We start from the raw sequence: 12577 nt of genomic DNA on the forward strand, positions 1-12577 counted from the left end.
ACCGGGATGCCGCGGGCTGGTCAGCTCGTGCTTGCGAACAGGTATGTCGAGGCAAAGACTCGACTAGATTGACATTGACATGGCGGCAACCGCACGTGCTTGGCTGGTCTGACCAGACCCTTGGAATCGCCTGTTCTGGCCTGCTTAGTCACCATCCATGCAGCGAGCGTCACCTTCGTCACCCCAACCAGACATCAACGTCTGGGGTCATTCCTGGCATCATCAGTTTGGCCGTCGCAGAAAGCAGCCATGTCATCACCACAGGAGGAGCCTGGCACCACACCGGGCGCGGCCACGCTGCCACAAAAGTTAACGAACTGGGGCAGTTGGTCTCTCCATTTCCTCTCCGTCAAGGGCGGTTTAAAGCTGACTTCTCTAGCGTCCTGTATGCCGCCCGCGATCCATGCCATCCTCATTGCCGCCCTTCACGGCAAGCCAGTTCAACCACTACCCCTTCTGATAGCGCCAGCTCTGCTTTTCAGCTCTTACGTCTCTCTAGCCGGCTTCCCCACCGACGCTGCTGGCCTCACCTGCGCGTGGTCCGGCATTTATACCCTCCTAGCGCTACGGCGGCGGCAGCCCATTCGCAGCAAATTCTCGGCCCGCGGTGTTGTGCGAGCTGGCGCTCTGTCGCTTGGTCTTGCAAATTGTGTCGCTGGTGGGTTCGCCTACGCAGGAGGCAACCGCAAGATCGACGAGATCGCGCGGAAGGAGCGCAATCGCTGGGCCGAGTAACAGGTGACTAGCGACGACCTGTCGCGGAATATCCTCCACGTGCTTTTGTGTGACGATGTAGAAATATTGCAAGGTGCGGCGTTGGTTGGAATTCTGCAGCCGATGGAGGGAGGGTAATGGACTCTTATATTTGTCGACGAAAAAAATCGGTGGAGACAACAAGCACGTCATGGCGCAAATTGTATCATGTTGGGGCTGAATTCAATGTGTTACTTGCGAGACCGTCTCAACAATGAACTGTACAAACAGAATGCTAAGGGTACGAGTACGCAAAATGGGCGAGCATCCTCTCCAACCCTACAAACGCCGTTCGGAGACATCTCAGCTCTTGATCAGTCGCCTGGTCTCTCTATCGTCGCACATTGAACGAATCGTTCGTGCCTCCATAAAACCTTCCAGAAAGCAACCGGCGGACTCGCCCGAGGTGGTGTAGCTTGGCACTGGCCGAAAGGCAGCATACTCATCACTTGAGCGGTGTGACGTTCCTTGCCGATGTTGAAATTCTGCTGCCCGAGACCGTCCAGAGCACCAACACGCAAAACGCGAAAACGTGCGCGAAAGAAATTCCGCACCCTGTATCGCATACTGACGGCGTGTACGTGGAGATTTGAAAGATCGTCGACGGCAAAGTTGGTGATGTAAGCAATGTCACAATCGCGTACCTTTGGCTCCGCAAAGGACCTGTACTCATCCAAAACGTTGCTCACGTCCCAGCCTGAGAGCTTCCGTACCACAGCGACTACGCATCCAGTGCGATGCTAGATGGACGTCAGCATGAATATGGGATTATAATGGTTTCATTCAACGCAACCCTACCTTTCCATGATTGCAGTGAATCATCAATGGATACTGTTGCTTGTCTAGAACGATTCGCAGGATGTCTCTCATCGTCATAAGAGGAATGCTCTGCTTTTTGGTCCCCTTCATTTCAATGATGTGATGTCGGATAGAGTTTGAAGCCAAAAAGTTGGCATAGAACTCGTCAGGTTCATCCCTTCGTCCCAGCGTTCTGTGTCGCCTGTCAGCTTTGGCTGGGTCTATAATGTACATTTTGGGGGCGTGGTCCTACACAATGGTGCGAAGACCGAGGTTCTTGACAAAGCCGAAGTCTTCGGGCTTCGGGTAGCTGCTGCGGTACACACCAGGCACCACAATACCGAAGTTCACTGGACGACCCTTTTCAGGTACATGCCGCTTGAAAGTCAGGTCCGTAGGTACAAGGGGCTGGGCTGGGCGAAGATCGGCATGTGCAGAGTGGCGGACACAGCGAGATAGTTCGCATTGGGCCTCGAGATCCTGCACCGCGCTCTCGCATGTCACCCCAGTCATGTTCTTGGACGTCTCAACAGCAGTATCAAGGGGGTGAGAAGATTCGTCAGACCCACGCCGAGATAGGGTCTTGTAGTTGGATCGCTTCTCGAGGGTGTCCTTGGCCGCTGCGTCTTCCTCCTTCGTCCTTGTGTGTGCCCGACGAGTCTCGTTCTCGGTGACGTGGTGACCGTCTCCCTCAAACGTTCTCGCACTGCGTTTCGAAGCCATTCTTGATCCTGGACAATGGTTGAGGAATATCGTGTTGGTAGGTTGCTGTGATCGAGTAAGTGGTGAGATGAGGAGCCTGATGGTCAGAAAATGGCGTGGTGGCGTGACACGATGCCGGGTGCAACAAGTTAAATGAGGCAAGTGGTCGTGTGAGGACGATGTACGTTCGTAGGAGGAATAATCGATGTGCTGAATGGATCCAGCAGGAGGCCAGCGAGAAAGACGTTGGAAGTTGCTTGGTCTCTCTTCGTTCGCGTAGCATTACAGGCGAACAGCGCAGACGCAGCTGGAGGCAAGTTGGAGATTGTAATCCATCTTGTCGAGTGTCTTATGGGATTTAGTCGATGCTCGATGCGTTTCCTCCAGTCCCCCGACAGAAGAAAAGAAAATGCGGTGCTTCAAAGACGTACGAAGAGGCGTTTCGGTGTGAGGGAAGTGAAATAAACGGCGAGCGGCTGACCCTCACGGCGTCTGCGGAAGTGTATGTCGTCGATGCTGGGGACGAGGAATAGCCAGCGACGGCAAGAAGGGCAAGGTGGGAGAGATGAGAATTAAGCGGGTCCTGTCTGCAGCCATCGTTCGGCCGTGCCTACACCCTGGCAATTGGGGGCGCTTGACCTAGGCGCGTGTTCGCGGTGTGGCCGCGGCGTTTTTTTCGCAGTAGCCTTTTGGGGTGGATTGCAGTGAGGTGGGGAGTGGGGGAGAGTCACTCTCAGTGATGTTTGTGTGGTAATTTTCTCCTGCACGGTGGCTCGTGCTTGCCCTGGATCGATGTGGGGGTTCCAGCGCCCCGTCACGCCTGCGTTCGCTCTACCTTGCGTGGCAGGTACCTGTGCAGGTAAGAACCTTAGCCACTACGGCTGCTACGACAGCCGGCGGAGCGAACACCTCGTCACTGTTGTTGGGAAGGCGGAAGCTTGCCATCATCTCCTGTCGTACGCCAAAAGCATCGTTCACAAGAAGCTTATTAGTCGCTACAATATCTGCTCCTCCAAATAACTCACATCCTCCAAACGCCGCACGGATGACGCCCACCAAGTTCTCAAGCCGTGTAGACGGATGGTGTTATTGCTACCTGAACAAACCTCCCGCCGTCGAACCTTGTGCCGGTCTTTCCGAGGCGATGGTCGAACCATTGAAGCAGCCAAGGCGCCTGCTAGTAGTCCCTAGCAGGGAGGCCGTTGCCAGTTGCATTTTGCTAGGCGCTCTGCTTACGAAGGCCGATGTGGTGATCCCCACAACCCTGAGCACTGCAGACATGCTTGTCTCATGTCCATCGTCGATCACCAACAGCAGCGTTCCAACAGCGTGCCGGCTGCAAAGATCCGCGCCATGCCTTGCCCTTCGTCAGCCCTGCTTCGAGTGCGCCTGATGCCTTGAAGACCTCTCCCTCGCGTCGTGGTCGATTCGTCCGGGCCAGGGGGGGTGTCTGATCTGGTCTGATCTGCCTCGCCTGTATCAGCCTATTGACGCAGTCGTGCCTCTCTCTAAGCATCTGCTGGTGTGTGACTGGTGCCAGTGTGCAGCAACAAAGCCAGCGTGACACTCTCTGAGTGGATTGAGTGGCTGGCTGCGGTGATCCTCTCGCCCCCAGAACGCGACGTCGCGGCTCTCACTGGACCATAGCCCCTGATCGGCCGCTGTTTATCACCCACTCACACCAACGTCCCTGGACCCCCGAAGGGAACTGCGTACCCCTTACACGAAGAGATACAGTACACCTAGCACCATTCAGCCCAAAACTCCAACTGTCGTTTCAGCATGCCTGTTGTGAGTGATGAATCGGGACAGATCCTCGATAGCACGAGTCGTACAAAATAGTCCTAAAAAGTACCCTGGTTGTTGGCTGCTCACGCCTGAAAACGGATTCGATGATCCATGGAACAAAAACACATCTATGGTGCCTGTCCGGAACGAGCGATGCAGAGAATGCTTGAGAGATGAACGCGTTCGATTGTCACACCCTCCCCTGGCTTTTTACCCCGTCGAGTATCGCAAAACGATTTCAATCACGTTCATACGCCTGTAGGCTCGGTACACATGCCAGCCGTTTACGTGCCGATAATCGGTACATTATGAATGCAGTAGCTATAACCACGGATGATGTGTGTTTTGATTATTGATCGTTATCGTAGCCTCTTCATCGGCAATTCCCATCCTGTCCTCATATGAGACCGCCAGGCCACAACTTGAGTTTTGAGCGAAAGAGTATGTACCACTCTAGGTACCTTTTCGTTTTGTCAATGTTATACCCAACTAATCCAATGACACCCCCCCTAGCAGTCCCCGTCTCCTATAACGCCTACAAATCCACTCACTACGGCGTCGTCCTCTAGACTGCCATGTTGACCAGCCCATGGCAGAGCATCAGACTCATCACCACCAGACCTTGCACGCCGAACGCCTCGCGTTCATCGCCTCGCGGCGTAGCCCAAACCTGAAATGACAGTATGCAAGCTGCCGCCACCTCAGCAACGCCCAAAATCGAGTTGGCCATGGCAAGCTGGCGAGGTATCTGGCCGATTCGGAACCCATAAAATGCGTCGCTGGTCAGGTGCAGAGCGACAGCGACACTGAGCGCCATGGAACCGAGCATCACATCCCAGGTGTAGGTGTGCGGTGCCGACGTTACATGCAGCCAGGATGCGATAAGGCTGCCTAGGGTAAATATATCTATGAAACGGTCGCGAGCTGCAGGGTTCCTCAGCGGCCGAATCATCTTCATCTCTATTTCTGGTCTCTCCCTGTTTGCACTGTCTTGGTCGGAGTCTCCGTCCTGGCTGAGGTTGAAGCTCGAACCTAACATGTCAGCCAGCGTGCTCCGTGGATCGCTGGAATTGGACTTGGGCGAAGCAAAGAATGATGGTTGCGCGAAAGACACCTTGCGCTTCGACTTGTTGCTATCACTTGTGCGAGCGCCTGTGTTCAACGGCTGACTGTTCGTCGGGAAGAACACAGCTTCTGGCCCTACAGGCTTGCTCCTGAGAATAGGGTTGGAAGCCTTGCGCAGTCTTTCCGCTGGAGTTGTCGGCGCGGGCGGCACCTTGTACCAGAATGGACTAGCCGAGGGGTTCGTGGGAGAGTCGCCAAATGCTTGGCTTTGGCGTCCAGGTGTACCAAAGTCATTGAAAGCACGATGCTTAGACTGCGTGGGAGACCATTCCATCTCTTCCGAGTATTGCACAGGAGCGGCGGCAGTAGAAAGGCCAAGGGAGCTGATCCCAGAAATTGGTTGCAACTCTGGGTTAGGCGAGGTGGCTTCTTTAGGCGAGGGACTTGGCCTCGTTGGTATCACCATCGACGCTTTTGGCGTCTCGCGGAGTATGTCATCGAGTAGATTTGACAGGCTCTTTGTCCCTGTGCCGGTCTCTATCGCAATGTCCCGAGGCCGGGCTGGCGAAAGTGCCAAAGGCGTCGAGGAAGACGGGAACAGTGGTGTTGTGTCAACATGTACTGACTTTTGCGCGAGTGCGTAGAGCTGGCATAAATGGTCAGCCAAGTCATCAATAAGGAAGTCGCAGACTTACAACGACAACCACAAAGGCAAGCAACGCGTGTAGACTGATTTGAGCGCTGGTGCGACCTTCTCCGGCACCAGCAAAACCGGTTATCTTAACACCGAGAAATCGCACTAGCAGGACCAGTCCTTGAAAAATATACCACTGGGGAAGACCGTGGATATGTTTTGAGAAGCCGCGGAAGACCTGGGCGAATTTTGGGTTCCACCAAATGCAGAGCAGGTTGGCCCAGAAACTCATGCGTACCAACACAGAAGATTGAGGGAGGGCATCTGTCATCCCGCGGAGGACGGAAGTCCATGCTGGTGGGAGCTCGTCTGGGTCACGCAAAGGCCCAGTTGTCGTGATCGACAGCGCATCGGCCATTATCGCGAAGTGCCAGAGCAACTGGCCCGTCAACCCAGCGAGCCAAAACCACCGTCCAAGTGTGTCAGCCATGTCGAGAGCGGTCCATCGTTTCGGCGAGGCGCGCCGCTGCCTACTCCTCTCCATCATGCGCCGCAGATGATCGGTCCGCGCAGTATAGCCAGCATGCTGCACCTGAGCCAGGACCTTGGGTTCACAGTCTGTACATATTTGCGGGTACCGCTCTTCGAGCCGTCGTCGAAACTTGTAGTAATTCTTCTCGAGCTGCGCGTTTTCGGGATGATCGGGATCTTCCGGGAGATACTGCGCCAGGGATGCGGTGAATAGATGTTGGTTCTTGAGACATGTCGAACAGAATATGCTTTGTGCTTGCGCCGCTGGCTCGGGGGACTGCGACCGTGGTATGGCGTATTGTGTGGGCTGAGTTGTTGAGGTTGTTGATGCAACAGGAGGATCGGTGATTTCGCCATTCTTCGAAAGCTATTGTATCAGATGATGACACGTATGGAATTTTTGTCATGCCCTCACCTCGTCGAGATAGTTCGTTGCGTCGCACTTCAAGCAGAGGAAGTCACTGATGATACCGTTGAACTTGACCGAGGAGCGTTTGCCGCAGTAAAAGCACGTCAGGTTGCCCCTTGATCTGAGGTTCGCCATCGTACTTGGAGTCCGTAGCACCATGACAGGCAAAATGCCATTTATGCAAAGCTCCGTCTTACGTTGAAGAAACGTTGAACTCCAAGTGACCTGGTGTTCCTTGCTGATCTTCTGGAAATTATGCCGGGCGGTCAGGCAACTTTTTTGGTAGGTTGACCTGAGCTTCTTGTTAATTGCTGGGACCTCCAGCTCAGGGGTCGGAGTGATGTCACCTTGTATGCGAGTGGGACTGCAATCACGTGATGAGTAAGCACCACCTTCCCCCGGTTCAGGCACCCGCACCTACCTATCCATTGGCAAGGACTTACAGAAATTGGTGTACCAATCACATGACAGGCAACACTTGGTGCCCATCGTTCACCCGATCTACAGTACCTAGGTAGGTACCTACAAGTACCTACCTACCTTATACCAGAGAGCAGATGAGTGTTGCGGGAGACGACTTCGTAGCACGCAGCAAACTGTTCACTTCATTGCCTGGGACAACAGCACAGCAGAACCGCCGAACGGCGACGTCACCGCCCAACGATGTCGTCCAAGTCAGCAGGGTCTTTTCTGCTGAAGACTGTAGCAGTTTTTTGTTGCATCGGGCTTTGTGCCCTTCTTTATTCCTCGTGGATTATTTTTGCCGCCTTGTCCGTATCTGGGATCTCTGTATCTGCAGTCTTTGCTTTTGTGCGTATCATTTCATCCTTCTCAGTGAGAACGCACTAAACGATATAGGTACGCCACAACCAGCTTCATAACACCCGAGAAAACCACCCCATCAACCTAGAAACTGCGAGGAGTCATGTGAGCAAGACTGCAAACCTTACTGGAGCATATCTTCTTGTCGTCCTGGGCTCAGGTGGCCATACGAAGGAGATGCTTGCCATGCTGGGAATCGGCTTCGCTCCGCTCTCATCCATTCACCGCCGTTATCTCGTATCGAGCGGAGATGCAATGTCGCTCAAACAGGTCAAGGCTTTTGAAGAAATGCTTCTGAATGCTCACGGCGAGTCTGAAGCGGGAACATACGATGTACACACCGTTACGCGGGCTCGCAAAGTCCATCAGCCACTACTCTCCACGCCTCTTACTGCTCTGTTGTCTGTCTTGGAGATATTTCCTCTCCTGACCAACTCACCGTTTGCCGGTACCCGAAGTCGCCAAAAGTATCCTGATATCATCATTACGAATGGCCCGGCTACAGGTTTCTTCGTAGGACTTGTTGCCCACGTTCTGAAACTTTTCTTCCTCGCACCAGAAGACGTCATGCAGATTTTCTATGTAGAGTCATGGGCGCGCATCAAGACTCTGAGCCTCACAGGAAAGCTCTTCTACTACACCAAAATCGCAGACGTGTTTCTCGTTCAGCATGAGTACGTAGCCCAGAGATACGGCGTGCCCAACGCGGGATGTCTAGTGGTAGACCAGGCCAGTAGTTGAGATGCTCCGAGCTTCTGCAGCGTATTGTACATTGCTCTCGTACGTAGTTATTAATACAACAAGTCGTACACACCCATGAAGGGAGGATCTATTCCTTCTCAGCAGCCTCAACCGCCGCAACATCGTCGTCTGTAGCTTCGTCTCCCTTGCCAAACTTGTGATAGGAGGCACTTCGATCTTGCTCTATCCGGACAACCTCGGATTGAGCCCACTGCTTCCAAGTCTCGTACTGCTTGTCCTCGAGATCCTGCGCGATATCCAGCTTGTTCTTGCCAAAGTAAGCCCCGACGTACCGGGCCTCTTCTCTAGCTACCCTCTTCTCGACCTCCTCTTCCTGGCCCAGAGCGTAGAACTCTTTCCTGGCTATGTCGTAGGCTTGATCGCGTGGCAAACCGGTATTGTTCATGAGCCACATTTGTCTTTGCACGACACTAATGAATGTGTTAGCTTGTTTGAGAATGCTCGTCTCGATTTGCTTTGTTGGCCTTTTCCTGACCTTTCGCCGCTGATCGCCAGTCCGGGTTGCCGCAGGCCACGACTCCAATCACATCGTTGCCAATCCTTTCCATCGAGTTCGAGTACGACTCTTGGGCGCGCCAGCTCCCAAGGATGGTCCTTAAAGAATATCGTTCGTAGTTCATCCTCCTCGTAGGTGATCTGCTGGGGCTTGAATAGGTTTCGAGGCTTCCTGCTCTTGGATGTAGACGCCTGGAGAATGGTCGCGCGCGACCTTATGACTGTCTCGGTAGGGGGGATCGACTTCAGGGCCTTGTACCATGGCGGCGCCTGGACTTGATGTTGCGGCAAGATTCGGTGGCTCAGCTCTTCGGTGACAGTCTGGAAAACCCTGGCGGGTCGTAATTGTTTGCCCATTGCAACTATATGACGAGTGTTGAGAGGGGGATTGTCGAATTGAGAGAATTGACTCACGAGTGACCCGATCGAGGAAGTCTGACTTTGGAGCAAGATCAATTGCTGGTTTGCACCTTTCGTCGCGTACTAGGCCATGAAATTTGGAGCTTCGGCCAGGAGGATCCACCATCCTGGTCACAGCCATGCGTATATCTTGCACATGCATATATGAAGACATGTCCATGCACGTAAGAGATTCGCCTTGTAAAATCTCCCCGAACTCTCTCATCGGCACAGCCAGTCTTCAACACTTCGACGACCAAAGATTTCCCCTTTCCGTCACGGCCGCGCGAGACATCCGACATTGCCGAGCTGGGAGGAAGCTGGCAGCCCCCCATCGAGATGCCGGACAACTGATGAAAGCTCTCAGAGGCTTTGACGGGTCGCTACGCGGCGCGATCCGTTCGAAACGACCGTCGAACTCGCCCACCGTTGGACCAACACCAAAGCTGCGGGCTCGCGAACGATCCAGAAAGTCCGCACGCACAGCCAGAATACAAGCAACACCATCTCCCACTGTATCCTTGACGTGCAAACCGTCTTTGCAGATTCCACACTGCCCGCTTACAGCGTCATGGCTTCTTTCGACATTCCTGCCAGGACCTTCACGCATAGTCTTAAGCCGCTCTACGTCAAACCCGTTCCCTGGACGCCGCCAGCAATGCCGCCAATATGGCCACGCTGCCGCGATCGCATCTTGTAGTGCCCAGCCCGACCACACAGGATATATGCTGCAGCGGAAGAAGGACCTTCTCGCAGTTGTCGGCGATTACCGCATCGGAGCTGTGGAGGATCACCTCGAGCTCGTCAGAGATCCTTACATGCGGCGGTACGCTCGACCAGATGGCCCGAACCTGACGATATCGGACAAGAAGGAGGACTCGCAGTACCCAAGCTCTGATCAAACGCTTCGAGGCGATAGAAAGGTGGCCAAGGATGCGAACACATTACGCATGAGCATAAGCTTACGCTTGAGACACCCCGGCCACATCGGCCTGAGGACTATCTACCGCCAATACAGCGCTTTGCCGACGCCGCGAATGCTTTACCTGTCGGCAAATTTACGGCATCGTTTGCTTAAGGTTCTAGGCACACCTAAGACGAAAAACTCGAAATCAATGCTCCGTTACTTCTCAGTCATCGGCGACGTCAAAGATTGCGGCCTAAGCTTGCAGCGTCGAGAGTGGAATGCTGCCTTGGCACTTGCCAGTCAATACGCACGAAGCATCACCGACGCTGAGGCGGAATCAGGACTGCACCTTTGGAACGAGATGGAGAAGAGCGGCGGACACTTGGGCAATGGAGTGACCTTCAACATTTTATTCGACGCAGCGGCAAAGTCGGGCAATTTTACCCTGGCCGAGCGCATATACAAGGAGATGGAATCGAGAGGAATTGAGTTCAATCGGTACCACCACGTCAGCTTGATTCACTTTTTCGGCCTGCGTGGCGACGTTGACGGAATACGGGCCGCATACAAAGAAATGGTCGAGGCGGGGGAGATGATCGACACCGTCGTGCTCAATTGTCTCATTGCGAGCTTCTTCCGTGCAGGAGACGAAGACGCCGCCCTTCGAGTCTACGATCACATGAAGAATAGTGGCTCCAAGGGCGCAACGATTCCTTCCCCAGACTATCACGCCAATAGGGTCGTTGCCCAAGTTCTCATAATGTTTGGTAAGGTCGGACAGCAGCATCCTGCTATGCGATCGTCCTTTCAACAACTAGCAAGCACGACACCTGATCTCCGCACATATCGCATACTCATACGACATCATGCCATCAAGGGCAATCTCAATCGCGTCGTTCAATTCCTCGACGAGATGAAGCGCTTCGATGTTCCCTTGCACGGCGCCATCTTTCTCCTTTTATTTAAGGCATTTGCGAACCACGGGGGCCACAGACAGTCCGCCTGGACCAAGGACCGGCTTCAGAACCTCTTCTCAGCACTGCTGCAAGCCGTTGACAACGGTGTCAACAGTCTTTACATAGACACGTGGCTTGCCGGCTGGGCTCTCAAAGCGTGCATGCGATGCGGTGACGAGAGTTTAGTCCTCGATACATACGTTGAGCTCAAGGCACGATGGCAATTGTCGCCGGATCGGGAAGAGTACATGGAGCATTTTTTGCACCAGCTGCTAAACGACAGTCACACCGGGTGGTCAAAGAAGCTTGGCCACCGCAAGGCGCCTAACAAGCGGGTATTGGCCGCGATGTAATACCATTCCATGTACCGATAGATAGATGAGATACCATGTAGACAACGGCTTGTAATGCCTCTTAGATATTGCATGCGATACGGTCGCAATATGAACGCTTTCAAAGCCTTGTTGGAATATGTTACTGGGCGAATAAAAGGGCGTCAAGGTGCGGACCATAATCTGACTGGCGAAAAAACGATGCGCAAGGGTCACTCTGAGGTAAATCATCGAAGGATGGCAGTGTCGGGAAGACTGTTTGTTGTTGGGTTCTGGCGTGAGAACTCGTTCATGTTCCTTCTCAGCCCGAAGGTAGCCACACGAACACTATCGTTACCAACAATTCTTCGCGTTTCTGATCGAGAAGAGCCTTTAGGAATAACAAATCGCTTCAGTTGAGTCCAGCGATAGGCACGGGCAGCAGCCTCTATTTGGCCTATTTACACATCTACTCCTCCTGCACGCAACTCTGCTTGGCCCTCCATCTTACACGCATTGCAGCTCGTCCTCGGTCTCTGATAGTCGAGCAAGCTTATGCCTCCGGGGCCTTGCTCTGCTTCCAGGCTGTGGAGCTGAAAGTTAGTAGGGAAACCCATATGCCGTGTCCGGGGGAAGGGGAAACCACTCACCAGCAATGCCGAAGGGAATACCGAAACCGGCGCCCATGAAGCCCCAGAAGATGAAGGGGAACACCTTGGACTTGGGGTTGAAGGGGATGTTGGATCGGGGACCCTCGGGGTAGTGGAAGGGCGAAGACATCTGGGAACGGGTCGCGTGGAAGCCGCGGCGGGCGACGACCGAAGGCGCCTGCGTAGCAGCGCGGGTGACGGCAGCAGAGAACATCTGTGGGGTCAATGGTTAGCGTCATGAGGTCGCTGGGAGGTTTTGATCTGTATGCGTGCCTTGACGATTGAATTTTAGGGGTGCAAAGGGTACAATGGCTGGTAGAAAATCCGGTCGTGATGGTGCTGTCGCAGGCTTGTCCGGCTATTCGAGTGGTCTGAGGCAATCGATGAAAGCTCTCTAAAGTTACATAAGCCCACGTGACTCACCCGCCCAGTCCCGAAAACTGCTGACCACCTCAATGGCAGAGACATAGCCAACGCATTGACCATGCTAAAACCAAGGCCCTTGGCTGTACGTCACCGCCCTGCCCTTGAGCTCCCAGTTCAGCCAATTTTTATTTTTCTGCCACCCTGTCGCGGGTTGGTGCATTCTTTTGCG

At 53.8% G+C, this 12577-nt stretch overlaps 7 protein-coding genes across 7 annotated transcripts; 3 read left to right on the forward strand and 4 right to left on the reverse strand.

Annotated features, from left to right (window-relative positions):
• Positions 1–249: 249 nt before the first annotated feature.
• Positions 250–735, forward strand: VDBG_05813 (conserved hypothetical protein; the record flags this gene model as incomplete). The annotated part of the gene is made up of 2 exons (XM_003004654.1): positions 250–325; positions 380–735. The coding sequence occupies 2 exons, from the start codon at positions 250–252 to the stop codon at positions 733–735; spliced, it is 432 nt and encodes a 143-aa protein (XP_003004700.1).
• A 269-nt stretch (positions 736–1004) lies between these two features.
• VDBG_05814 (tyrosine-protein phosphatase SIW14) lies at positions 1005–2771 on the reverse strand (the record flags this gene model as incomplete). The annotated part of the gene is made up of 3 exons (XM_003004655.1): positions 1005–1493; positions 1552–1744; positions 1805–2771. 3 exons carry the CDS (start codon positions 2272–2274, stop codon positions 1068–1070), a joined length of 1089 nt encoding a protein of 362 aa, XP_003004701.1.
• A 1835-nt stretch (positions 2772–4606) lies between these two features.
• On the reverse strand, positions 4607–6815 carry VDBG_05815 (conserved hypothetical protein; the record flags this gene model as incomplete). The annotated part of the gene is made up of 3 exons (XM_003004656.1): positions 4607–5752; positions 5802–6638; positions 6756–6815. 3 exons carry the CDS (start codon positions 6813–6815, stop codon positions 4607–4609), a joined length of 2043 nt encoding a protein of 680 aa, XP_003004702.1.
• Positions 6816–7121: 306 nt separating this feature from the next.
• Positions 7122–8333, forward strand: VDBG_05816 (conserved hypothetical protein; the record flags this gene model as incomplete). Its single annotated transcript, XM_003004657.1, has 2 exons — positions 7122–7490; positions 7539–8333. The coding sequence occupies 2 exons, from the start codon at positions 7344–7346 to the stop codon at positions 8241–8243; spliced, it is 852 nt and encodes a 283-aa protein (XP_003004703.1).
• VDBG_05817 (mitochondrial 37S ribosomal protein RSM25) lies at positions 7601–9285 on the reverse strand (the record flags this gene model as incomplete). The annotated part of the gene is made up of 3 exons (XM_003004658.1): positions 7601–8674; positions 8740–9121; positions 9174–9285. 3 exons carry the CDS (start codon positions 9283–9285, stop codon positions 8332–8334), a joined length of 837 nt encoding a protein of 278 aa, XP_003004704.1.
• A 124-nt stretch (positions 9286–9409) lies between these two features.
• VDBG_05818 (pentatricopeptide repeat protein) lies at positions 9410–11443 on the forward strand (the record flags this gene model as incomplete). Its single annotated transcript, XM_003004659.1, has 1 exon — positions 9410–11443. One exon carries the CDS (start codon positions 9884–9886, stop codon positions 11372–11374), a length of 1491 nt encoding a protein of 496 aa, XP_003004705.1.
• Positions 11444–11601: 158 nt separating this feature from the next.
• On the reverse strand, positions 11602–12317 carry VDBG_05819 (conserved hypothetical protein; the record flags this gene model as incomplete). The annotated part of the gene is made up of 3 exons (XM_003004660.1): positions 11602–11917; positions 11983–12196; positions 12256–12317. 2 exons carry the CDS (start codon positions 12194–12196, stop codon positions 11886–11888), a joined length of 246 nt encoding a protein of 81 aa, XP_003004706.1.
• Between the last annotated feature and the right edge of the window lie 260 nt (positions 12318–12577).

This window comes from Verticillium alfalfae, genomic scaffold (genome assembly GCF_000150825.1).
Source record: "Verticillium alfalfae VaMs.102 supercont1.6 genomic scaffold, whole genome shotgun sequence".
NCBI lineage: Eukaryota > Fungi > Ascomycota > Sordariomycetes > Glomerellales > Plectosphaerellaceae > Verticillium > Verticillium alfalfae.